Source organism: Sciurus vulgaris, assembly GCF_902686455.1.
Source record: "Sciurus vulgaris genome assembly, chromosome: 2".
NCBI lineage: Eukaryota > Metazoa > Chordata > Mammalia > Rodentia > Sciuridae > Sciurus > Sciurus vulgaris.
In genome coordinates, this window is record NC_136462.1 from 156,171,387 (window position 1) to 156,199,367 (window position 27,981).

The 27,981-nt window shown below is 44.8% G+C and overlaps 2 protein-coding genes across 2 annotated transcripts; one reads left to right on the plus strand and one right to left on the minus strand.

Moving 5' to 3' along the window:
- The first annotated feature begins 8,972 nt into the window (after positions 1-8,972).
- Positions 8,973-12,136, plus strand: THBD (thrombomodulin). The gene has a single exon (XM_079123610.1). It carries the CDS (start codon positions 9,408-9,410, stop codon positions 11,136-11,138), a length of 1,731 nt encoding a protein of 576 aa, XP_078979736.1. The 5' UTR covers positions 8,973-9,407; the 3' UTR covers positions 11,139-12,136.
- Positions 12,137-17,366: 5,230 nt separating this feature from the next.
- SSTR4 (somatostatin receptor 4) lies at positions 17,367-27,929 on the minus strand. Its single transcript, XM_079123687.1, has one exon. The coding sequence runs from the start codon at positions 22,632-22,634 to the stop codon at positions 21,477-21,479; it is 1,158 nt and encodes a 385-aa protein (XP_078979813.1). The 5' UTR covers positions 22,635-27,929; the 3' UTR covers positions 17,367-21,476.
- Between the last annotated feature and the right edge of the window lie 52 nt (positions 27,930-27,981).

Sequence of the window (27,981 nt, forward strand, 5' to 3'; positions counted from 1 at the left end):
AATAAAGCCCCCTCCCTTACAGCTGTTGTCCATAATGGTTTTACTCCTGAGGGCTCTTCTGACCAAGGTGTCCCAGCCAGTGCAATCAGAGCTGTCAACCATGTTGCAAGCCTGTGTGTAGCTGCAGAAGGTCTGAAGGTGCTGGTCTACCATCCTTGGTCCTGATAGCCAGATGTTGATGAAAATACATAGTCTGGTGCATGAGCATTTGCAACTGCTAGCTCCATTCGAATTTATTCAATAATAATTTGATTAGATAAAAGGAGTCTCAAATATTGATGGTTCCCATCAATAAGTTATGGGGAGATTTGTTACTTGGCACTGGACAATCAAATGCATTGAACTTTGCAGTACTGCTGCTTTTACACTACAAAAGAATTGAGTGATTACAACAGAGACAGAAGGACCTGCAAAACCTGTAATGTTGATTATCTACTTATAGAAAAATATATACCAGCTCTTGCTCCAGGACATCCACAGAATTCCTCCAGATATCTGGATCCTAAGGGGTTCTCTTACTGCCTTACCTTCCAGAACTCAAACCAAATAAAAAAAAAACAAAACTGCAAGATGTAACAAGTGAATAGTAAATTGATAATAATATAGAAGTGAGTTGGGGCAGCTCTATACTCCATGGCCTGTTTAAATCCATGGGATAAACATTTGCCCTCTTGTGAAATGTGTTTGGGGAAAGAGACACATTGAGCTCAGAGGATGCAAGGACCCAGAGCTTCCTAAGCTAACAGGAGCAGTTTCCCAGTGAAGCTTATCAAAACACGTAGAAAGCAGAAAGCTAGGAGTGAGACAAAATAGTTTCTGTTCTACAGGAAACTGTGAACATTAGACTGTATATTACTAACAACATTACTTTGAACCCAGTAGTTTTCAATTGCCCAGAAGTAATTTTATCTTCTTGAAAAGGGATTGTAATCTTTACTTACTATGAATACATGTTTTTTGTAGAAAATATAAAAAATACAAAGGAAAATAGAAATTGTCTACTTTCTGAAAGGAGAAATTGTTTCAACCTAGAGATTTTATATATATATATATATAATATAAATTTTATATATATATATATATAATATAAATTTTATATATATATGTGTGTGGGGGTTTCTAAATTAGGTGAATCTATCTCCATCACCTTTATCCATTTCCAATAAATACATCAAGAATAACTCATTCAGTATACTTATTGGGCTAACAAAGTTTTCAGCTTTCTAATTTTCAAAAAAAATTAAAAGCAAGCACTAAATATGAACAGTTTTATGGTAGATATTTTCATTGTTGAATTTCTTACATTTAATACATTTAAAGTATATGTCAAAATATATTTTTGTAAAATAACACTAAAATATATAGTTCCCTTTTCTTATCCTCCTAGCTAGATAAATTAGTTCTTGACACATGCTTCAGTTTTAAGTCTGCTGTCCCACATGCATTTGAGCCCTGAGTTTATCCAACAGGAAATGTTTGCCAAGAGTCAAAGCACATTTGATGTTTTTCAAATAACACTTTTTGGATTCTTGGCTTTCTTGTAAGGATTGTCTTAATGGACGGTGTTTCTGAACGTAAGAGCATTCCTTTCCAATGTGTATTATAGTTTTAATTAAAACATAATCTGGTGTGAATAAGTGCTATGTAAAAAACAAAAAGAGAGTCTAACAGCATAAATGCATCAATAAAATGTCATCCTAGAGGCTTCTATCTGGCTAATAGAGTTAGATCTCTGTTTTTTAAATTTTGTGGTCCTTAGATCAGGGAAGTATTTGACATCACATATTTGCTTTTTTCTGACATTTTGATAACATTTCAATATGAATGGTTTCCTTTGTTTATTTCATTGTATGTATTTATTTAAAATATTATTTAGAGAAGGAGGCCGCAGGCTTCACCCAACTGCTATAAGGTCCCTGGCACACCTCTTGCTCACCACCTATTGACTGAGCAGAGATTGTCACATCCAGCCAGATAATGCTTTAGGAAGGGATACTTCCTGGCAGACTGGTCTTTTGCTATTTTCCTCAGTGCTCCTCCCTTTTTAGAAAACATCTCCTGGGAGGAGGGGATGCATCAGGAAAACTGACTGAGAAGATCAAGGTAGTATTCCATGAATTTACCAGACTAAGTTTTCTGTAGTTCCAACATGGACCCCACTGGATGACAGACTCCAAGTGGGTCACTGGGCATCCATGAGCTTCCTTTGGCTTTTGCAGAAATCCACTGAGGTGGTCAATGTAAGTTCTATTGAATAGTAAACAGTTTTTGGCCTTCTTTCCTGCCTCACACCATAAATCCTTAGCAGCAGGAAAAAAAATCTCAAAGGTGCACTTGGTGGGCCTATTTTCTATCATTCCAGTTCTAATGCATTCTTAAATGAAGGAAATGTTTCTTTCTTATTTAAAACAGATTTTTTGAGATATAATCCACATATTATACAATTCACCCATTTAAAAGATACAATTCAATGGTTTTTAGGATATTCACAGAGTTGTATGATCATTACCACAATCAACTTCATACCACTTTTATCATCTCCCCCAAACCCCATATCTCACACATAACTCAAATAAACCCCATATCCATATTAATAGCAGTCATGCCCCAATCCTCCCATAAAATCCCTAGGACCAGTAATATGCTATCTCTTGTGATTTGTTTTTTTCTGAACACTTCGTGGAAATCAAATAATATAATATGTGGCCTTTTTTTTTTTTAAATGGACAAGAATATAAAATTTATTATTAAATAAATAATACACACAGGCATATTGAATTAACCTAAAGTTGACAGCCAACTTAGTCTTCTCCTCTTCCTAGCATTTTAAAACAGATCTTTTTTTTTAAGAGCACTTTTTTTTTAAAAATTTATTTTTATTGTAAACAAATGGGATACATGTTGTTTCTGTTTGTACATGGAGTATATGCATACCATTTGCATATTCATAAATTTACATAGAGTAATGATGTTTGATTCATTCCATTTTTTTTTCCTTCCCCCCACCCCTCCCACCTCTCTTTTCCCTCTATACAGTCCCTCCTTCCTCCATTCTTGTTCCACTCTCACCCCCCTAATATGTGGCCTTTTGTGACTAGTTTCAGTTATCTAGCATAATGTTTTCTAGGTTTGTCCATGTTGTGCATGAATCAGTACTTCATATCTCTTATTACTGATAATATTCCATTGTATGAACACACCACATTTATCCATGCATTCACCGTGGTTCTTTCTACTGTTTGATTATTAAGAATAACTGTAAATATAAACATTTGTGAAGAGTTTATAGGTGGAACTATGTTTTCATTTCTCTTGGTTATATACCCTGGAGTAGAATCACTAGATCACGTGGTAACTGACTGACATCTTGAGGAACAAAGCAGTTGCACCACTATACATTCTCCCACACTACATGAGGGTTCTCATTTCTCAACATACTGGCCCACTCTTTGTATTACCTGTCCTTTTTTGTTATAGCCATTGTGGTGGGTGTGAAGTAGTACCTCTTAGTGGTTTTGATTTGCAGTCCTCTGATGGCTGATGATGATGATCATCTCTTCAAGTGTTTATTTTCTTTTTATATACCTTCTTAGAGAAATGTCATTTCAGTGTTCTACATTAAGTGTGATATTAGTTATGATTGTTTTATAGATGCAACATTTAAAAAATGTTTTATTGATGCATACCAATTATACATAATAGTGGGATTTTTTGTTACATATTCATACATGCACATAAGATGATTTGGTCAATTTTCAACATATTTGCTTTCACAACCTCTGCTATAAAAAGTTGTTTATCACAAAGTTTGTAAAAGAAAATATGTTGTGTTTGCAACATATTTTTTTTCTTGCAAAAGAGTGACCATAAAGAATTGTCCATTTTTACCTCATTTCTTGAAGAAATCCTGGGTAAAAACTAAAGTTTAGTAAAATATTTTCTTTGTTATGCAGACATGCTGTTGTTTATTGAATAACACTTGCTCAACTGGCATGCTTTTTTCCAACCTTGGATTTATGTATTGCTGTGCAGTCACAGACACTTAATTTTTATTCCGCATTTTAATACCATTTTGGCTTATAAATGTGGTGAAAGTTTAAACGGAATTAGCACAATGTCCTTGAACTCCTCTTGTTTCTGGATTCCTGGTCATGTCTTTTTTTTTTTTTTTTTTTTTTTTTTAACAATGTTCACATGTATGCTTTCAATACAAATGGCTGAAGTCTTTCACAGCCCAGGTAGTTAGTCTGGTCTCCAACATTAAACAGACCCCCTAACTAAAAAGTCAGGCTTCCTGGATGCTAGAAAAGACCATAGGAGCCTTTGATAAAGCTTTTCACTAGTAGTAATGACTATATTTGTAGTCATTGTATTCTAAGAAAGAGAATAGTCATTGTTTTTATATCCTCTGTTTAGTTTTTTCAACCCTATACATTAGATATAATGTCTTGGGATTTTATTTTATTTAAGAAAGAGCTAAATTAATAGGTATGTGGCAAAACTGGTTCTGAGATGTACTCCACGTTGTAGTTTCTTTCATGAGTCTCAGTACATTCTGGCCACGTGATCTTGGAAAGTATCTCGTTCTCTCTGATTTTTAGCTCTCACATCTGGGAAATAGGGAATTGACAATGAATGCTTTTGAGGCAGACTGGGAGCCTGAGTCAGGACAAGCTTCCCTGAATATCTTCAATTACTTCCCCTAAGTCTCCTTTGGTCCTTGTTTATTTTTCTAATTGGTAAAATATTTGGCTGGACTAACAGTTATCTAGTGAATCTCTGGTAGGGATCAGGAACTATGCTAGGTGCTGAAAACAATCAGTGCCTGAATTCAGATTCTAGGGAGCTATGTGCTTCTATGTGCTTCCTTTTTAGCTCAAGTTTGTTGAGAGTTTACTGTGGCTCAACTATTCTAAATGCTTTACATTTCTAATCCATTTAGTCTTCATAATAATTGTTTGAATGGGGAACTATTGTGATTCCCATCACATAGCTGAGGAATCTGACAAACAAAGAGGCTGGGTTACTTGTTAAATCTTAAAAATAAAATATAAAACAAAATAAAATAAAACATTTGTAAATGGTGGTGCTGGGGCTGAAATCTAAGCAAGTTGACTCATAAGCTCACACTTTTAATCAACCCTGAGTCTCTGTTGCCCCTCATCCTTGACTTTGCAGGTTAACATGGGAAAATTACCCTCCACACAAAGAAACATCCACAAGAATTGTTCAAATAACTTTGGACACTGTCAAATAACAGCCCAAAGCATGCTGTTAGGTGAATGGGAGATACAAGGATAAGAACCATGCCTCACCCCCAAGAAATTAGATTGTGAATGTAGCAAAGAGTGTGGTATGTACCTGATTTGTGCCTGAGTACTTATGAAGTAAGGTAGGAGTGACAAGTGGTGAAGAGAAGATAAAAAGTTCTACCTATGAAAGTTCACAGAGAGATCTGTTCTGGTTTGGTTCCCTTACTACTGGAACAGCTTGTCAACTGGGACTTGAAAGATGGTGAAGATGGGGGGCAAAGACAAAAATATTTTGGACAGAAAAAGAGACATGAATCATAGAATGAAGATGAGATAGGATGAGGCATTTCTCTGAAAATGAGCAGAAGTTTCCCTAGATGGGATTTTTTGGCATCTACAGAGACCAGTAGGTCATTGGTTAACAAAGTTGTGTGACATGGTGGAGTGCAGGCTTTGGGATCAAATCCCAGTGCATTCCCTTGAGTGCAAATTTCCTCATTTGTGACAGAGTAGAGACACAACGATGAGCATCTTCAGCAAGGAGGAGAGAGCGGATAGAAGTTCAGGTTTCTCCCAGCTGGGGGTAGATACACTGAGGAAGTGTGAAGAAGATCACTGTGGTATTGATAGGGAGTGAAGAGTAGAAGAGAAAAGAAGTAAGGAATAGAGTTGAGGGTTCAATCGTCTCAGCATAAATTGATAAGGCAGGAGCAGCAGTGAAAAAGAAAAGGATAAGATAGAAATTCTGATGACGTTGGAGAGAGAGGATGAGGGAGAACACGAAGTGAAAGACAAATGTATGGTTTCAAACTGGTTGGCTCAAATGTTGAGGCAGAGTAAGATTAGGCTGGGAACCCCTTGTAGGACATCCTCTCCCCCGTGTGCTGCAAGAGGAATTGGTGAGTGCACCAAAGACTGGGATGTGAAAGACAGGTGATGACTCTGGGCAGAACCTTGGGAAGTGGCCATGCTAGAGAGGGAGGGGTACCACAGGATAGCTCATCGGACAGGCAGGGTAAGAACACATGTGCTTTGAAAGTCAGGGAAGGAAAATGTTTTGAGAATAGTGAGGGGTTAAGAGTGCAAATGACACAGAGGCATCTGGGAGGATGAAGACTGAAAACAAGTTCTTGGAATCAATATGTAGGATATGATGCTATTCTTTAAGTAGACTGTTTTAGCAGTAACAGAGGACTTGGCTGGGGAGCACACAATGTGAGTAGTGAGGTCAGGAACCAGTTGAGTGGTAGGGCAATGGGTAAATCATCCACATAGAGACAAAAGGGATTGACCCACCCCTGAATGTAAGAGGTACACATAGGAAGATGGGGGCCCAGCCTCTGCCTGGGGACCTTCAGTCTGAAAGGTGGTATAGAACTTACAGTCTAGCCTTCAATGCAATAGCTGGGGAGGAAAAATGAAATTGTGGAGGGAAACCCTGGAAGGCAAAGGTGATGTATCTCAAAACCCTAAGGGATTGGAAAGCCAAATGGGTCTTGTCCATCCATCTTCTGCAGGATAGCCTAGAGACTGCCAGTACCTCCATGTTACAATTCTCTACTTCCATTGGGTTGTTGGTCTTATTTCTTTGTAATATGGACGCATCCATGCCTCCTCATATAGGGATGGTTCCTATATGAGGTGTCATTGAGATCTTTGAGGACTCAGTTACTGGGGCTATTCACACACTTTCCATTTTTTTCTCTTTTTCATTTCAAGAATTAATAATAGGATCAAGGAGATTTAAAAGGATGCCAAATTGAAGACAGTGGTGGTAAATCAGCAAAGTTTCCTCCAAGATTCAAACCAGTCAGGTGTGGACTGAGACCTGATCCTTAAGTGTCCCTCAGCTCCTTTTGGTGCTGACAGGCCCAGAAAGATCCCCACTCAGGAGGAATCTCCCTCTCAGAAGGACATGATCCTGGTTTAGTGCTTTATTGTCACATTCTTGAATTTTTTAAATTTCTTTTTTCTTTTTTTATTGTAAACACATGGGGTACAACTTGTTTTTGAAATTCTTGATAACAGCATAAAGGCTTCCACATTTATAATCTGCCCTGGGCTCTGCAGATTGTGTAGATGGTCCTGTCCCTCATGCACTCAAAGAATTCTCAAGTTTGGAGACCTATTAACAGTGCCTCAGTTCCAGCCCATATCAGAATGCTCCCGCCTCCCACAGAAGACTACTCTTTATTCTAGGGTCCTTTTTTCCCTCTTCTCACAGGGCACCCCTCAGGGGAGGTGCAGCTGAGCTTCAGATCTCAGGAGTCAGGGGCACTCCTCTGGTTTCCTTACTGAAGAGTAGGGGCAGTTTTGACAGGACAGAACACCCCTCAATGGGATATTAAAAGGTTCTGCAAGTCCCAGCTCTAATTTCTCATGGCCTGGCAATGAAGAGGAGAGGGAGGGTCCTGTGTACCTGCTTCCTTCCTTCCTTTCTTTCTTTTTTGTGGTGTGCACTCCCGCCGGTATCGCACTGTGGGTAAGTAGTCTTTCGCAACTGAAGATGCCACAGTCTTCGGTTCCCTTTTAAAGCCCGAGTTCTATTGGACGAGATAATGAAGACCCACAAGTAAGTCACAGAATCCACACGGAGCCTCCCCCAGCGAAGTTTCTTACCCTAGGGCGAGGCCTTCGCGCTCATCCTCTTAACGTTTTTATTTTTATTTATTTATTTTTTAAGCTGGTCGACTGTGAGTCACTCCAAGTTTTTTGGGTTTGTTCAGAGTTCAACAGCGCCGCCTTTTGGTGCTTGACTGGGAGTGACCATAGCAGAGAGTTGGCGTTGGATGTTTTAAAAAAAGTTTGCCATTCTCTCTCCTCGGTTTTGGACCCACCCCTTCGCATTCTTCCTAAGTGAATAAGCGGATAAGGTCGAAAGTGACGAGTCCCATTCTCTCCTCCCAACTCTCCGTACCCTGCCCATCCACAGGCCTGCCCCTCTACGATGCCCTTTTTGCAGAACAAGTGGTATTTACATGCGCCTCATCAGTTGGGCTTTTTGAAATTGAAAGCTCCTAATGAGACCCAAGTAGTATCCACTTGAAGCCCACAGAGCCTCCATTCGGAGGCTTCCTGCCAACTTCAGCGGAGGTGCGAGATGGACTTTTTTCCTCTGTGAGGCTGGAGGAAAACAGACCAGACTAACGCGTTTCCCGACACGCCTGCCCCCTCGGGGCTCTTCGGGAATTGGCCTGCCACCACTTTTAAAGAGTGATAGGATTTTGGAGCCCTGACAGTGTTCTTGTGACTTTCCCACAGTACGAGATGGGTCAGACCTTGGCAAAGTATACCCAGGGACTCGCGGGTCCCTGGCTAGTTGTGAGCTAGGAGACGTGGGGCGTGGGGAGCGCTAGTGTTACATCAGTTCGCCCAATAGTAGCCCACAGTCACATCCACTGCCCTTTGGGACCAGGGACCCTGACCCTTCTAGCGATATAATCTTTGTGGAAATCCATGCTCCCCACCCTTGGGCAAATGTCCTCTTCATGCCGGACACTACCCCCCAAGAGTTCTGCAGGTCTTAGGCACCATCCACACCCTTCCCTCTCCACCCCATTCAAAACCAGCTTTCCTTGGTCTCTTGTTCCCAGAATCCCCGCAATCCAAGATTTCCTTGAAATCAGTATTAATATTTGGGGAGTGGGGATTAGAAAAGAGGATCCGGATCAAGAGTTTAAAGAAGGGGTGCACGGGTGGAGACCGGACTGGTCGGGCGGGACCTGTCTTGCTGACAGGAGTGCTGTTCTTCCGTGGCGCCTGCCCCTGTCGGCCCCGCCCGAGGACTTCCCTGCGCTGGCGGCCGGGTTTACTCATCCCAGCGAGGTGATCCCAGGCGTGAGGGCGGGCGCAAGTCGTCCGGAGAACCCAGTAATCCGAGCATGCAACATCAGCCCTTCCCACCAGGCACTTCCTTCCTTTTCCCGAACGTCCAGGGAGGGAGGGCTGCGCATTTATAAACTCCGGTCGGGGCAGACTAGTATGTCAGAGGCTGCCTCGCCGGGGAAGCGCGCCGCAGTCAGAAGCGTCTGGGCTGGGACCAAAGCCAGTGGCTGAAGCCAGCGGCGCCCTGTGCCTCTCTGCCCGGGCCAGGTCCCAGTCCCGTCACAGAGCCCGCACTTTTTCTGGCGCCTGCACGCAGCACCCTTGGACAGCATGCTCGGCGTCTTTCTTCTGGGTGTGTTGGCCCCGGCGGGCCTGGGGCTTCCCGCACCAGCAGAGCCGCAGCTCAGCAGCAGTCAGTGCGTCGAACACGAGTGCTTCGCGCTTTTCCCGGGTCCCGTGACCTTCCTCGCTGCCAACCAGGCCTGCGAGCGCCTGCGAGGACACCTGATGACGGTGCGCTCCTCGGTGGCTGCCGATGTCATCTCCCTGCTGCTGAGCGACGATGACAGCATCGGCCCACGTCTTTGGATCGGTCTGCAGCTCCCGCAGGGCTGCGGCGACCCGGAGCAACTTGGGCCCCTACGCGGCTTCCATTGGGTTACAGGTGACAATCGTACCAGCTATAGCAGGTGGGCGCTTGACCACGATGGGGTGCCCCTCTGCGGCCCGCTGTGCGTCACTGTCTCGGCAATGGTAGCCTCAGCGCCTGGAGAACCGGTCTGGGAGGAGCAACAGTGCAACCAGGAGGCCGACGGCTTCCTCTGCGAGTTCCACTTCCCAGCCTCCTGCAGGCCCCTGGCGGTGGACCCCAGCGCCGCAGTTGCGGTTCACGTCCCAAGCACTTATAGCACCCCGTTCGGGGCCCATGGCCGGGACTTTCAGGCACTGCCAGTGGGCACCTCCGCTGTAGTGGAGAACTTGGGCTTGGAGTTGATGTGCACTGCGCCGCCTGCAGCTGCAGAGGCGCGCTGGAGTCGGGAGGCTCCCGGTGCCTGGGACTGCAACGTGGAGAACGGAGGCTGTGAGCACGCGTGCAACCGGAGCGCTGTGACGCCCAGCTGCCTCTGCCCAGGCGACGCAGCTCTGCAGGAAGACGGTCGCTCCTGCGCCGCACCTATGGTGCAATCCTGCAACGATCTCTGTGAACACTTCTGTGTCAACAACTCCGACGTGCCGGGTTCCTACATGTGTATGTGCGAGACTGGCTACCAACTGGCGGCCGACCAGCACCGGTGCGAGGACGTGGACGACTGTATGCTGGTTCCAAATCTGTGCCTGCAACGTTGTGTCAACACGAAGGGCGGCTTTGAGTGCCACTGCTATCCTGGCTATGAACTGGTAGATGGCGAATGCGTGGAGCTCGTTGATCCGTGTTTCAGTGCTAACTGCGAGTACCAATGTCAGCTGGTGAGCCCAACAGAGTACCGTTGCATCTGCGCTGAGGGCTTTGCACCCAGTCCCCAAGACTCGCACAGGTGCCTGATGTTCTGCAATGAGACTGCATGCCCCGCAGACTGTGACCCCAACAGTCCAGACACCTGCCGGTGTCCGGAAGGCTACATCCTGGACGAGGGTTTCATGTGCATGGACATAGACGAGTGCGACAACGGATACTGTTCTCATGAGTGCCGCAACTTCCCTGGCTCCTATGAATGTATCTGTGGGCCCGACTCCGCTCTTGCGGGTCAGGTTGGCACAGACTGTGACCCTATCAAGGTGTCCACCAGCGACGACGACGAAGGTGGCTCTGGAGAGCTCCCGGTCAGTCCGACGCCAGTCTCCACCTCAAGTTCTCCTACCGCGGGGCCTGTGCATTCAGGCGTGCTCATTGGCATCTCCATCGCGAGCCTGTCGCTGGTGGTGGCACTTTTGGCACTCCTATGCCACCAGCGCAAAAAGCAGGGCACTGCGCGACCGGAGCTGGAGTACAAGTGCGGGTCACCAGCCAAGGAGGTGGTGCTGCAGCAGGTGAGAACTGATCGGACGCTGCAGAAACTCTGAGGGCCCTCCCTCCAGGGACCTGGGTGTTGTCATGGCTTTTCCCTCCTTCTGTGCCTCTCTGGTTGGCTACTCAAAAGCACCCTAGCTTGCTTGACACCTGGAGAAGACCTTCCTCCATCCTCCCATACTGTAGTTGGGCAGGAAAGGATTGGAAGGAGGGGAGCCCCAATCTCTTCCAAGAATACCACTGGACAACTGGGCAGAGATGCAAATTTAAACGAAGACACAGACTGCAAAGTGTCCCAGGCCCTCACCACAGGGACAGGAAGGGTGAGCCTTACTGGTCTATAGCTTTGGGGGCTGACTTGTGAGCTAGTGATGATGACCAGCATATTTATTATTATTTTTAAGTATTTAGTTTTTTTCATCCCTTTGCTTTTTTCCCTACCTGCATCTCTCTAATATGAACTTTATGTGTGTGTGACTCTCTATTACCTCCTCTCTCTCCTCCCATCTCTCCTTTTTCTCTCTCTTCCTCACTACCTCTCTCTTGGCCCTACTTCTTTGCTGTTAGCTGTCCATCTAGGCAGACATCCTACAGGAAACAGAAACAAAAACACTAAAACCCAAACAATGGAATATTTTTTTTCACCAGCTTTGATAATTTATCCCAAAATTTTAAGCTTCCAGAGCTCAATAATTTTAGCAAATGTTAAAAATTGAGAGGCAATATTTAAATTAATGTCACTGGACTGTCATAGAAATTCAACCCAAGGAATTTTTATCTTCAGTTTTTAAAAAGTGAGCCTGGGTTTCATTGTTGTTGATTTGACTTGGACTGAAAAACAGAATTTGTTGTTAAGTTTTTATGTAGTTTCCATCATAATTGATGTTGTTGATATTATTATTATTATTATTAATTTTTGACAGTGTCAAAAATATTCAGATGCTTGCCCTAAATTGAGAGAAATACCTCCCAGGGGACAGCTTAAGAAATCTTTGAGCTGCATGCTTCTTGTTAATTTGACTCTCAATTGCTCTTGTCACTTGTAGTTCAAGTGACATAAATAAAAGCAGCCCTACTGGTTTTGAGGGGATTGGGAACTTGGAAATGGAGAAGGAGGGATGCCCTTTTAGTCAAATTTATGTTTCTGTGACCAAAATATCTAACAAGAACAACTTAGAAGAAGGAAAGTTTATTTGGGGCTCTGTATTCAGAGGTTTCAGTTCATAGATGGTTGACTTCATTGCCCTGGGCTCAAGGTGAGGCAGAAGAACATCATGGTGGGGGAGTCCAGCTCAGCTCCTGGAGGGGTCAGAAAGCAGAGAGAGAAAAAGAAGGGGCCACAGGGAAGATACACCCTTCCAGGGTATGCCCCCAGTCACCCACCTCCTTCATCCAGGACTCCTCTGCCTCCAGTTACCATTCAGTCCTTTCAAATTAGTATGGACTGATTAGATTCCAGCTCTCAATCCAATTATTTCACCTCTGAACACTCCTGCACAGGGGGAGACACTTCATATCCAACCATAACAATGCTCAATTAGGACCTCACCATAATGAGGCACTTGGGGAATGTCTCCCTCCTCGCCCTGGCTGTTGGATATGGTTCTGGGATAAGAATTGGGCCTCCTATGGGAACTCCTTAGATATGCAGAGTCCTAGGCTCCAGCCTACTTAGTTCATGAAAAACTGCATTTAAATAATAACTGCAAGGGGGTTATCTGCACAGTCATTTGAAGACAATAGTTCTAGACTATTTCCAACTATCTGGAGAACATTAAATATGGGTCAGTAATAAGTAGCAGGCCACATCAGGCCCTTTATTTTCAAGAAACTGAGGAATTTTCATTGTATAGCTTTGCTTTCTGGTAGAAAAGACTAGGTACACACCTCTAGACATTACCACACAGGGTCAAGAAGGTTTGGTTCAACTAAGCCAGAAATGGAATCATGCTTCAATGGATGGGGGAAAAATGTATCATATGTGTAAGTACATATGTAAGGCAAAGGTTTTTCTCTACTGTTTTGTGAACTCAGCACATTTGTACATAGTTATTTATTTATTGGAGTTAAACTAGAACACAGGCAAAACCCTTGCTTATGACTATACTTGTACAAAATAAACAAATTAAACAAATTACAATGTGCTTTTGGGTTATGTATCTCTTCACTTTTCCTCTCCCATCTCCTAGTTTTATGTCATTAAATGGGGCTCACAAACAATGCAAATGCCCATGAGATGCATTAAATACTGGTCTACACCCTACCACCCATGCTGCTTGATCATAGCACCATCTTTGACTTTCAAAAGTCTTTCCAGAGGAGATTATTTTCAAGGTAAGAGTTCATGTTAACTTGTGTGCACAATTATTTATTTTGTCTTTCTGTAACTTCATACAAAATGACTTATGTTAATGTGTTTTCAAATACATTATAGGATCATATGTTGAGATGAATTAAAGGGACAATCTTTCCTTTGGCATCTCCAGAATCCAAGGGATGTGTCCTTCCTCATATGGTTGGCTCTATCTGCTCTCTGAGGTATTCGAACCCAAGGTAGTCAGAAAGGGTGTTTGGCTCAAATTCAAGTGACCATTCCTTATTACCAAGGTCTCAGTCATTATTCATTCATCCTCATCTATGTTGGATATTAGAAATACTGTCTTTGTGATACAGATTTCTTGGACCCTTTTCCTAGAATGATAGAGTTGGCTAAATTTCATGTGAATGGATATGAAAGTTTTCATAAAGCAGACATGAGAAAAAATGAGTTCAGTCAAGTATTGAAATTTTTTATACATCTAAATCATGCTGAATTGCTCAGGGTTAATCTGAGTAATTGTGGGAAGACAGTTGGAGATCTCAGTATTCATCTAAGATTCAACTTTAGTATGCTATGTGCTGGGGGCAGCTACTACATAGTGTCCTGTGAAGGTAGCAAGTTAAGCATTGCTTCTATTTGGGAGTTCAATAAGTCTTTGTGAAGGAAGAACTCAATCAATGAGGCAAAGCAGGTACAGATAAATGGTGCCCTTGGTGAAAATGGGCTAATTAAGGAGTTGTAACAGAGCATTCTGGGATTCACAATTATTTGGGAAGATAACAGCTGCTTCTAGGCTTATTTGCATGTACCTGAAGAGAACAAAAACCCTGCAATTCCTTTTGTAAGCAACCAGTAGGTCTAACAATGAGTGGGGATGACATAGTGGGGATTTGATCTGGGCCTGACATCTAGTGGTCACTTGACCATGGGTACTACCTAACCTCTTTAAGGCTGTAAAGTGGGGTGCTACAGGTGCTGCCTTACTAGGTTTCTGTGAAGAGTAGACAGGGTGAGTGAGCACAGTTTCTGAGACATAAAAGATGTCCCATAATCGTTATTTATGCTCAAAGGAATTAGTGGATGGGCAAGTGAATAAAGAAAAAGTGGTATTGGAATCTCAAGTGTTATGGGGCAAATTCAAAGTTGTGTAGGAAGCAGAAAGTGTTCTTTCAAGACACTTACAAGGGATGCTGTCATCTCAGAGGAACTTTACTGTAAAGGTGGGATTTGGGGTATCAATCACAACTTAAGGAGGGAGATACTTGTGTAGGGTGAGAGTAATCCTTCAGCAGCTGTAAAATCCAGTTCAGAAGGCTTTAGTCTGTACTCTCTGTTCATATGCTCAGTTAAAGAATAGGGATGGAAAGACTCCTCTATTGTCCTCCCAAGGAGACCACAGAGAAGGGTGGAACATCTCCCAAGTGCTCTTCCCACTTGGTCAAGTTCCAAAGAGAGACGCCACCAGCCCACGCAGAACTCAGGTCTCCCATCTGAAGCTGTAGGGAGGCCCTAGTGTGTGACATTAAGGTGTGGGTAGGGCCAAGTGACAGAAGATCTCCAATATCTAATTTGGGGTCTCCTATTATTCTTGGGTTAAATGTGGGAGCATTATACCATCAAGGAAAACCAAGATTACAAGAACATAAAAACACATTTTCATCATGGTCTTGACTCGGTGGAGGGTTCCCAAAATATATCCTGGACCCTTACAGGCATTTCTACATAAAATAATACAGGTAACACCCAGGTTTTTTTCTTGCTATTCCAGAATGAATGACTAGGCTCAGTGCTATCTTTTTTATTTCAAGTGAGTCCTTCCTTCATTTATTCATGATCAGCAGGTTCAGATATAGGCAAACAGTCAATTTCCTCTCCCAGGAAAACTAAACATTGTTTTAACATCAGATTCTAAATGAATCAATATCCTTTTCAGCCTGTTTTGAAAGTGTGATTGAGGAAGACAAAAGAACCATGGGGATCTGATCACTCAAAGTCACACCCACTTGAATTAGGGTGGGGGAGCAGACATCATCAGCTCTGGTGATCTAATGAAAAACACCAGGATTCAAAGTTGGGGTCTGTGACAATCATGCCATCCAGGCTACAGGCCAGACGTTTCCTTGAATCTCTGCCTGAAGCCTGAAAGAGATTTCCTGTTAAAATAGGAAATTTCACAGCCATTATTGTCTTTTCTGTATTTTCCAACCATGGAAGCATCTCTAGTATTGCCCTCTTCACTTACTCCTCTGGAGTCACCCCCATCTGCTAGTTCACCTGACCATTGGGATTGTTCATCCCACTCAGTAAGCAGTTAAGGGGCTTTTCAACAACCTCCCTAATTCCTCCCTTCTTTTTTTGTCTCCTGCCCTGCTTGGATTTAGTTTCCCTGAGAAAAGGGACTCCACCTTGCACAAAGACATTGGACATACTAGCCCATTACCCTTATAATAAGAGTCTCCCTATTAATACAAATTGTTTGGAAATTATGACATAAACCCAAAAGGCCATTTTGTGTGTGTGTGTGTGTGTGTGTGTGTGTGTGTGTGTGTGTGTGTGTGATTCTTTGCCAAGATTTGGCTCCCATCTTTCTTCTCATATTTTCACCTAAGACATGGTCCTGTGGAAATCTAACATGTAATTCTAGAAGAAAGAAAACCCTGGGAAGGGCCTGGAGTTAGTGCTGGTTTCTTTTTTCAGTTTGTCAGCAACTCTCCAGAGCATGGTAAGCAGCCATATAAAACAAAGATAAAACAGGGAGAGTATGTCCAGGTGGTTTCTGGAGTCCAGGATGCTGAACTCCAGAAGGGTTGAGGATGTGGCTCAGTGGTTAAGACAAAAAATATTCTAATTCAGGAGATGAAGAAGGCAGCAACTTCCTAAGTCAAAAGGTTGACTCCTCAGGCTGGTGGTAGGAGCTCAAGGAAGGGAATTATTGGGTAAATTTCCTGGACATTGGAAAGCATCACCCAATTCTCTATCCCTCCTGTTCTCCCCAAATCTGTATCCTCTCTGTGGCCCCCTTTCTAGTTGCAAATCAAAGCCACTGAGTAGGAAGTAGCTAGTGACAGAAATAGTCCCTATCTTGATTGGGGTGGCAGCTACGAAATCATAACTACATGTCAAAATTCATAGAACTGTACACCTAAAAACAGAGAATTTTACCATATGCAAATTAGACTTGAATAAAAATAGATTTAAAAGGAATCACAGTCTGCTCAAAATGGCTATAGAAAGACTAATTTAAATAATAAAACACACACACAGAATCTCTGCAACACTCCAAGTCCCTCCTCATCGTGATTTGGTGAGCTTTGCTCCTCTGAGCCAGGCACCAGGCCCATCGGGTGGCACTGAGCATGTGTGGGTGAAAACTATTGTTCTGCCCTCTCCACAGGGCTATGCAGCTTTCCAGGAGTCATGCAAGGCTGGCAAGTGGGATAACTGGGACTTGTCCCTGTCTATTCTCTCACCCTAACTGGTGCATGTCCACTCTGTGACAGCAATGACCTGGGGCAGCCCTCTGCTGTAGACACTAAGTCAATCTGATTAGGCTGGGGACTCTGCTTTTCAGTTGATTCAAAGTTAGTGAAAGTTAAAAAAATGATAAGATCATTCTGCTGATCCCTTAGACCCAAGTTTCTCATTGGAATTTGTCACTGCTGTCCCATGGTTCTTGGGACAAAGCGTTAAATCCTTAAGATGTTTCTGCACAGACTCTTGCCCCTTTCTATCTTCCAGCACCTCCAGATGACCCAGAATCACCAGCTACTGTTGAGTCTATGCCAGTCACATGAGGACATTATAATATCTCCCACTGCAGGCCCTTTGCAGATACTGTTTCCTCTGCTTAGAATGCATCCCATACTCTACTGCACATCCTTCCTCTCCTAGTTAATTCCCACATATCCTTTGCAGGAGGTGGTCTCCAGGAACCTTCTGTAGGGATGCCTGCTCTGAGACCAGGGAAGTCTTTATTATATCATTTCATGACAGCCAGATTCCTTTCCTGTATAGTTTTTATTTCAGTTTAGAATGGAATTATATCTTCATTTCTGTGGTTATTTGATGAATGCCTACCTTTTCCACTAATCTTCACACTCCATGTCTGGGATCCTGTCTGTGTAGACTCATTGTGTTATCTTGAAGTCAATTGCTTGATTGAGAGAAGTACTTGGCTCACTGTCCAAGGGTACCCCCACCTGTCCACAGAACTACAGAGCAAAGTTGCCATGTAGTGTTGACTGCCATATGGAGGCATCAGAGCCAACACAGCTTAGGATTCTGACATTTGTGATTAAGAAATTTGAGGCTATGCTATATGCTATAGCCTTAAGATAATAAAGTGAAAATGGGAGTGATTCATAATCTACACCTTACCAGAGAAGAGTTTAAATGCTGAAATTTGCTAGGATTCACATTAGGTTTCTGAGGCAACATGAAAAAAATGTCACATTTGGACTTTTTCTTTGTATCAGCCTTTGGGACCAAAGGAATGCCAGGTATGATATTTTAAATAGAAGTGCATCCAGGAATTTCAAGATGAAAGTGAAATGGTATCCCTCTTTTCTCAAAGATAGAGTGACAACTTGCTGGGCAAAAGCTCTGATGAAGTTCACCTGTCAAGTTTGCCACTCTCTGGAATACTTGAACACCTGGCTTGTGACGGTGCAATAAATTAAAGGCAATTTAAAGGCAAAGCAAGTTCTCTGATGGACTGAGGGGAGGGCCAAAAGCTGTTTGTACTTGAGGTAGAAAATGTTTCTATTAATATTGAAGTCCAAAGCTGTAACTTCTAGTCCTAACAAGCTGAGAAAGACTATCAAAGTGCACCTACATTGTCACCTCCAGGGCTGTGAAATGTATAAATAAGTGGTTTTCAGGACTCTGGCCATATGGCTCACTGACTTCAATTCACTTCACATTTGCTGAACATGAGCAAGGGGGACAGAGCCGTGCAATTGGTTGTTACAAAAATCTTGGGTTTTATGGTCACTAATGCAAGATGGCAGGACTGTTGACCATCTTCAAACCCATCTCCAGACAAATGCTCAGGATGTTTTGGTGCTGCTCAGTTGTTCAGCCCTGAGAATTGAAAAGGCTCTGCAGCTAATGAAGAGAATAGTCAATAGGAACACCCCTCTGCCCCTGTGTGATTTATTACTAAAGTGTGGAGGGCAGTGTGAATACACGTTTCACAAGTAACAGAAAGAAAGTTAAGAATAAAAGAGGGCTGGGGAGATAGCTTGATTGGTAGAGTGCTTGCCTTGCATGCACAAGGCCTTGGGTTCCATCTCCAGCACCACCACCAAAAAAAAAAAAAAAAAAAAAAAAAAAAAAAAAAAAAAAAAAAAAAAGAATAAAAGAATGCTGCCTGCCACTCTCCCCATCTCTCTAGAGAATTAAGAAAATGGTTTACATCTGGGAAGAGCTAAAAACTTGAAAACTCCTTTCGTGCATATTTCAAGCAGGAAATAGAGGCTTGGTGAGCTTAAATCCTTGCTCATGGGTTTAAGGCTGAAACTGAGGTTCCCTGTTGCTGGTGACTTTCCTTCTCATCTCTGGAAGATGCCTCTCCATCAACCATCATCATCTAAGTTAAAAGGCTATGTTTTAAATATTGAATGTGCTAATTCTGTTGTAACCTGGGCAGTCATGTATGAGTGTTACCAAGACTCTTGATCTGTGCCCAAGAGTCACTAGAAGGCTAACCCACTCAAGCTGTGGCAAAGGTTTAGCACCCCCACCCACTGGGATCATTGCCAGTGCCAGGAACTCTCATTTCATTGCCATCAACCTGGGTGATCATTGCAGTGTGTTCCAAACACATTTATCAAGTATCCCCACCTGGCACTGGGGAACAAAAATTGTTCAGTTTTAAAGACATTCATGAAGTTATGGTTACAAGAGGCACAGAAATGGGAATTGACTGATTCTGGATGTCCAGGGTGATTCTGGAGAGTCCAGACAAGGTAGAGATGGCTACTTGTGTCTGTGCATATACATGAGTGTTGCACGTATGTATGTGCACATGAATGCTTGTGGGATCAAAGGACTCTAGAATATAGTAGAGACTTGTCCATATCTGGGGTAGATGAAGATCACCAGAAAGGCAGACCCTAATGACCCACCAGTGCTCCTTGTCCACCCAGCTTTCCACATCAGCCAATGCGGATTGCCACTCTTAGACCATTCTGCTGGCTGACTGTTTGGAGGGGATAAGTATCCAACAGTAAGATGTCCAAAGACAGTTGATGCAATGCTTTTCCTTTTTCATTTTAAAAGAAAGAAGTGGTATTTTCAGTCCTCTAAATTAAAAAAAAGTATAAGGTGAAACCCCCAGGAGTTACCTGTACCAGTACTAGAAAGACCTGCTGATTTTCCAGGTGAGAATTCTAAGGACCAGGGGTTGAGTTCCCTGCCTGAGTCACATGACATTTGTGCTTGAGACCAGAACTCAGCTCTCTTATCTGTTTCTGCATACCAGCCACCTGTTCATATCACATAAAACTGGCTCTGGTGCAGAATCCTCAGAAGAGTGCCATTGCCTGCTTCTCCCAGGCTCTTAGAGAGAAGCCCAGATCCAGGTGGCAGTAGGCACTGTCACAGACCTTCCCCTGCCTCTTGGCCCTGACTGGACTCTCATTAGTCTCCAAGCAGCTCCCCTGTACCCATTTCTTGGAACATGTTCTAACTGCCCTAGAAGACACACAGTCATGACTTCAAGGCTGTGAGGTTGACAGGAACAGGGTGTTTTCTCTTAAAGACCCCTGGAGACATGGGTACTTGCTGAAAATCTATTCTAAAATACAGATGGGCTCACCCTTGGATTGTCCTTCCCCCTTTCACCTGGCATATCTTTCTGGCATCATCAGGACAGGCTCAGACAAACCTAAAAGTATCTTTGCTAGGCTAAGTCAGGTGGGAGTCTCCCAAACAGCACTTCAGGACCACATAACCACATATTCTCACTCTAGATACCAACCTACGTGTTCCAAGTATTTTCTCAGCCCTGCTGCTCTGCTTTTATCAGAGGGAAAGCACCTTACAAGCAGTCTTTTCATTTTAGCAAAAAAATAACCCACACTTTGGTTATCCAATCAAAGAAAAAGTCACAATCTTTTACTGTGTTCAGTCTGCATGTTAATAGCTACATCCTGCTGATGTTTTCTTGAATGTCGATATGTTCAAATAGTGACAGAGCTGCTCCTCTTTCACAATGTGGGCTGACTTCCCTCCACTCTGGATCCCTGTTCTTTCCCTATCCCCTTCCACTTTCCACCACATTATAAATTGGGGCTTTAATGAGGTCTCATGTTCCCACATACAAGAATCAGGAGGGGTGGGGGGAAACACATCATAGGAGCTAGATGAGATTTTATCCTCTGCTTTTTTATTACTGACCTGGCTTTATGCCTTGTAGCAAACCCTGTATCATGTCTCTACAAACCCTTTTCACTCACAGGAAACCTGCTACTAGCCCTGGATACTAATCTGGGAGACACGTATGATGATAAGCAGGTGTCAGGTCACAGGGTGAGGGGCCACAGAACAAGTGCCTCAGGCTGTTGCACAGAAATCTCACTTAGCAACAAGAGCCCAGGAACAGGCAATTCTTCTTCCACCCTTCTCTCTCTGCACATGCTGGATTCCCAGCACAAGGCAAAAAGCCTGCTAAAAGGAAGAGCCACTGCCTGCCTCCACCCTCCTGATTCCTCTTTCAAGCAGTCACTGCAACAAGTTACACACAGTTGGCTACGCCCCTCTGGCCACCTCCTGCCTCCCACCCCTCTAAAAATAGACAGAGGTTCAGAATTGATCAACACCATACCGGGTTCCCAGAAAAGTCCTACCCCCATGGTGGCTGTTCTCCTGAAAGCCAGAGTCCTGGGGAGAGGGGAACGGTAGAGGAGTTCCAATGCTCTTGTGAAGGGCACACACTGCTGGGAGGAGAGGGCCTAAGTGGAAACAGGTGGTTGTTCTTAGGTGAGCATCCAGGAGGTGCAGTTGCTGGGCTGTAAGGGTGGTGCAGTCCTTGACAGTGGTGGTCAGGCTGGGTAGGTGAATAGGGTCTTCAGAAGGTGGTGGTCCCAGTGAGGGCAACGTGCTTGCGACTGGGTTCTGCTTGCACAGGCTCTTGCTGGCAAGGAAGTGGGGGGCATATGCATCCTGCCGCACCTCTACTCTTGAGAGCAGTGGCGTAGTAGTCCAGAGGCTCTTCCTCAGCGCCCCCAGCAGCATCCAGAAGGCAGCAGCGCAGGCACAGAACTCTTTGGAAGGAGCGGCGGAAGTTGTCAGAGAGGAAGCCATAGAGAATGGGGTTGGCGCAGCTGTTGGCATAGCTGAGGATGAGGGACACATGGTTGACAGTGGCATCAAGGCTTGTGACAAACAGGTTCAGCAGCTGTACCACGTAGAAAGGCATCCAGCAGAGCACAAAGACTGCCACTACCATCAGCACGAGTCTAGTGATCTTCTTTTCTGAGCGCCTCCGCTGCTGCCAGCCAGCCCTCAGTGCCACGGCTCGCATTTTGCCCACAATGAGCAGATAGCACAGGCCAATGGCCAGAACTGGCAGCAGGAAGCCCAGCAAAAAGGTGTAGACAACGAAGACTGCCGACCAGGCCGGGTGAGGCCAGTGCAGGTTGCAAGCCACTGCCTGGCCGCCCCGAGCTGGCCTGGTGTCTGCGAAGACAGCGATGGGCAGGGTGACCAGTAAGGATGCCAACCAGACTCCCAAGTTAATTAGCTTGGCCACGCTGGGACGCCGGTAGGTGGCGGCGCGCAAAGGGTGCACCACCGCGACGTAGCGGTCCACGCTGAGCACCGTCAGACAGAAAACACTGGTGAACATGTTGAGACCGTCCACACTGAGCACCGCACGGCACAACACTGACCCGAAGGGCCAGTGGCGCAGAGCGGCTGAGGAGGCCACAAAGGGCACGCTCAGCATGAAGAGCTCATCAGCGATGGCAAGGTTGAGCAGGTAGATGTTGGTGGCCGTCTTCATCTTGGCGTAGCGAAGGATCACGAAGATGACTAAGGCGTTGCCCACCAGGCCCACCAGGCACACTAACGCATAGATGCTCTGGATGGTGACCATACCAGCGGTGCCGTCGGACCGCGTCTCCTCCTCCTCCTCTGCCGGGATACGGCTAGCGTTGGCGGCCGGGGGCCAGGTAGTCTCGAGTCCTTCTTCGCCCCCTGGGGGCAGCGTCACGGGGGCGCTCATGCCTGGGGGTGCCCACCCCAGTGGCTGAGCGTGGTGCAGCGAGCGCAGCTTAAGAAACTGCGGGCGGCGGGACCCCGGGGTCTTGCGCGCAGATGCGCGGCTCTCAGCCTGCTCCGCCTAAGCCGCAGGAGACAGGCACAGCGCTGAAAGCCCGCCCATTCCTGCACCGCGCCCCACTATTGCTGGAGCCGGGCTGGTTCCATTGCCTCCGCCAGTTCTATCTCCTCTCGGAAGGAGCCCCTCTGCTTCCATTCTTCCAGCGTGCCCCATGCCCCGCCCCGTAGCCCTCTCTGGGCCCCGCCCTGTTTTCCCACCTCGATTGCCGTCTCTGGTCTTCCAGCTCCACCCACGACCCTCGGATCTCCACCCCAATCCCTAAATCCTCCCCCGGTTTTCCCTCCGTCACCATCGTGATCTCAGGCCAAGCCTTCCCCATCTGCTCTACTCTCTGGGACTTGGCAGGGAAAAAGGAAAACAAGACCACCACTCTCCGCCCTGTACAGACCTGTAATTCACCACCAAGCCTCAGGTTCCGCCTCTAATGAAATGGGCTTATCTAATGAAATGGAACAGGTCTTCGCGAGAGTTAAATGGTATGGATGTCAAGGGCAGATCTCCATTTGACTAATGAGGTGTCCGGGATCGGCTGAAAAGTGCAGAGCCATTTGCCCTGCACTTGAGATCCTCTCTCCTTGCCCCTTTAATTTTCGGGAAGAACTGCCCCATGGCTAAAACCATTTCAAAAAGGCAGAACCCGAGGCCCTTACCGACGTCGTGGTCTGTCCCAGGTGGGCAGCAGTGTCCCAATTTTCCCTTTCCTACTGACCAGACAACCGCGGGTTCTCGATGACTTTTCAGTTAGAACTCAGTGGAGTTGAAGTGGGGTGAGCACAGGGAATGGAGATGCACCTGCGGAAACAGAGATGCTCCCAAAGAAAGCGAACTCTACCTCCTCAGGTCTTCTGTACGAAGTGATCGCTTGGGCAGAGGCTGCAGGTACCAGAACCTGAGAATCCCCACCTTGCATCCTGGTTGAGTCATCCGCTGAGGGTCTTCAAATCAGGTCTGTGGAATGTGCCTGGGAAGGAGGGTTGTCAGGAAGGGCTTGAGGACTGACCTCGTCCTCTGACCCCAACCTCCAGACAGTTTGAAATCGCTGGCATTTCCTGCTATACAGAGACAGGCAAAGTCCCCTTCCTCCAGCTCTGCTGATTCACACAGGTGCAGAATTGCTGAAAATGAGGTTTGCAAGTGGAATATTGTTTTCAAGGGAGAGCTGGTACTAAGGAACCTGGCTTGTGTTAATGTCACCTTTGAGGCTGTGACCTCCTTGAGCCCCAGCACAACCCCACCAAGACTTTGTTGGGTTTAGAAGTAACTCCCTGGGCCCCCAGCTTCCTCACTGAGTAGCTGGAGCAGCAGTGGAGGGAATGGGGTTAGATGTTTTAGGGGAACTGGAGGTGACCTTTCAGAGAAAAAAGCTATCCACTGTTCTTCACAGAGACTTGGATTGGGAGGCACTGGTGTGATCAGTACTGTACAACACAATAGTTAAGGTCAAATCCCATTGCCAGTTTCTACCACATGAATGGATCCATTAAAAAAAGGCAGCCTAGCAGTTCTCCACCCTTTTATGGTCACTCCTTACGTATGTCTGTCCTTTCTCCTGTCCCACTTACATCACGACTCCTAGGGGAGATACCCTTACTATGAGGAAGGAGACAGCACTTGCATCATTCTGGGTAGTGCTAGTGTTTAGAAGAGGGGGACAAGGGGAACCTCAGATTAGGGTAGAAGGAAGAGAACAGAGATTTTGCCCTTTAATGCTAGACCCTAGGGGAGACCCCTAACTGGCCCCTCTGCATAACATCTCTGGACCCCATGCAGAGGTGCTGGGTTCCACCTTCCTCCACTGCTCTCCTTTGCTCTCCCTTCCCTGAGGAAGACTTTCCTGTTGTCCTGTCTAACCTGTGAACCCTGGGAACCTTTCCCTCTTCTATTCTAAAGTTTTCCTCCTAATGCTTCCTCCCCCACTTGTGGAAACAAATTGAACAAAACAAGCAGCATTCAATAAGATAAATATGTATTACTGTCTTACATGGATATTGGGTCTATTGGGTAAGCAATTTATGTAAATGAACTTGATGGGTAGAATATCATGAATTTACAAACACACTATTTCTAGAATCAGGGAAGCTGAGCATTCATTATTCACTCAGTCAGTCAACAAGTAATGATGGACAGTATCTGTCCCATGCCAAAAACTGACATGAGACAGAAAGGGAATTGGTTGCACAGTGTACCTCAGTATGAGAACAGGGCTGCTGGGACCCTGTGACTGTCACCACTATCCCAATAGGCAAATAAATACGAGTATCTGGGATCACAGAGGAAGGGTGGGAGCATGTGGGAGCCACAGAAAACTTCACAGATAATGTGACAAGAGAATGACCACGGTGGTGAGAGCAAGGTGGGCTCAAGAAAGGGAAGACGGACTTGAGCACAGTGGCTCATGCCTGTAATATCAGCACCTTGGGAGGCTGAGGTAGGAGAACTGCAGGTTCAAGGCAAACCTTGGCAATTTAGCAAGGCTCCAAGCAATTTAGTGAGAACCTGTTGAAAGAAGAATGAGAGAGAGAGAGAGAGAAAGAAAGAAAGAAAGAAGAAAGAAAGAAAGAAAGAAAGAAAGAAAGAAAGAAAGAAAGAGGAAGGAAGGAAGGAAGGAAGGAGGACGGGGATGTGACTCAGTGGTAAAGTGCCCTTGGGAATCCTTACTGCTAAAAAATAAATAAATTAATTAAAGGAAGCCTGCACAGCAGGGAGCAGGGTGAGGTACCTAGCAACATGGGCTACCTAATGGAGGTGCTAAGGCTACAGAGACCTGGAGGAGCCTTGTGCATGTTGTACCCTCTTCTAAGCTGTGGAGAAGTGGGGAGTATGGATAAGTTAGGTATCAGGGTGAGAAATGGAATCTGGCTCTGATATGGTTTGGATATGCAGTTTCCCTCCAAAGTTCCTATGTTAGCTCAGGAATATTCAGAGGTGCAATGATTAGATTATGAGACCCATAACCTAATTAGTCTACCCTTGTTTGAATGTACCAACAGGGTAGTAACTGTAGGGAGGCAGGTGGAGCATGGCTGGAAGAGGTACCCTGGAAGTCTTCTTCTCTGTGGCCCCTTTCCTTTGTTCTCTCTGCTTTCTGGTTGCCGTGAGCCAAGTAGCTTTTCTGCGCCATGCCTTTCTGACATGATGTTCTGCTTCACCTTGAGCCCAAAGCAATGAAGTTCATCAGTCTTGGATTAAATCTCTCAAACTGAGAGCCAAAATATACTTTTGTTCTTGTCAGATATTTTGGTCACAGCAATACAAAGCTGACTGATACAAGCTCCCTGACTTTTGGCAGTGGATGACAGGGAGTCTTTGAAGAATACACAAAGAGTCCTTTGGGGCCAATACAATATCACAGGTAAGAACTACAAGCTGGTACCTAGACTGCCATGGTATGGGCCAGACCAGAGAACACCCAGGGACATTCCTGGTGCATATTCTATAGGCAGAGAGTACATGTAACTCATAAGAAGGCTGCTTTGAGTGGGTTCTAAACCCACTCCACTTTTTGTCAAGAATGCAGCTTTGAGCAATTTCCTCAATCTCCTCATGCATCAGTTTTCACACCCAAGAAGTGGGTGTGATAGTTACTACAATCTAGGTCCTGTGAGAATTCACCATGTTGGAGTGCATCTGGTCCCTGGTCAGCACCCACTAAATATCTACTATCCTGGTTATTTCTTTTCTATCCTACTCTGAATAGCCTTAAAAGGAGAATATAAGTGATAGGAAAAAAGGTGGGGTCCACCTTCCCACACATGCCTCCCAGGTTGTTCTAACGACCCACTTTTTGACTGTTTTCAGAGAGCAAAAGGTGAAGGGGTAGGTGGGCCATTAACAACACATCCTTCATTACTATCATTGCTTTTGTTGTTAGTTGTGTATAGAGTTCTACTTATAGTCTTCCCATATTTAACTTGATTTAAAATAATTTTTAGACACATGGGAAAAGCACTTATATTATCTCAACTTCATCCAAATGGTGAAAATAGAGTTTTGCTGTCATAGCCTGACCCTATTCCCTAACTGTTTTAGTGAGCTTTTTCACTGCTGTGATTAAGTGACCTGACCAGCACAACTGTAAATGAGGAAGGGTTTATTTGAGGGCTCATGATTTCAGAGGTCCTAGACCATAGAAGGCCGGCTCCATTCCTCAGGGCTCAAGGTGAGGCAGAACATCATGGCAGAAGAATGTGGCAGAGGGAAGCAGCTCACATCATCAGGAAGCAAAAAGAGACTCCACTCTCCAGATTCAAAATATATACTCCATAGCCACACCCCAATGCCCACCTCTTCCAGCTACATCCTACCACTTCAATTAATTCCATCAGGGATTAATTCGCTAATTGGGTTAAGACTCTTACAACCCAATCATTTCTCCTGTGAACCTTATTGCATTGTCTCACGCGTGAGCTTTTGGGGGATACCTTACATCCAAACCATCACTAGCATACCCCATGATGATGGGTTATGCACAAAACTGATCCTTTTTGGAGTGAAAGTAGGTTCTACTAGCAATTGTGCTAAAGAGCTGAGGGTAGGGCTCAGTGATAGGGTGATTCCCTTTGCATGCCTAGAGCCCTGGGTCCAATCCACAGCACCAAATTTATCCCAGCAATCATGCTGAGACAACACAGGCAACTCCTTGACTATTCAGCCAAACATATGGATGCTCTCTAATTATGAGGAACTTTTGCTTTCATTTTCTCCATTTTGACATTAAGTGGTTGTTTAGGAGTTTAATTTCTAATTGGAAATAAAGAGTTTGGAGTTGTATAAATACCAGGTTAACTTCCAAGGGGCTGATACTTTTCCCCAAAACATTATCCCCAAAGGGTTTAACAATGGTAAAGTTGAGGTGTGCCTTTCACTATAACACTGAATTGCTGCTAGAGATCACACTGAATATCCAAAGCTGAGAGTAGGGAATGACCCTGGTTTCAAACTATCCTCCTCAGACTTCAGTGTTCCAGGAGGAGCCACAAAAAAGTTTGAGATGTGGATCACTCAAGCAAGAGTGAATTCTCCAGAGATGGGGGCCCCCTCCAAAGCTGGACCTAGGGTTCACGAGGTTCTAAGGAATATAAACTTCTTTCTCCCATCCTTTGTCTCTCAAGTTCCACCATGCCTCAAGCTCTGAGCCAAGGTCAGGAGTGGGTTTCAGGGATTTATGAGGGTATCTTAGCTTTTAAAAATTACTAAAATTAAAAAAAAAATAGTTGGTTTGATACCAAGA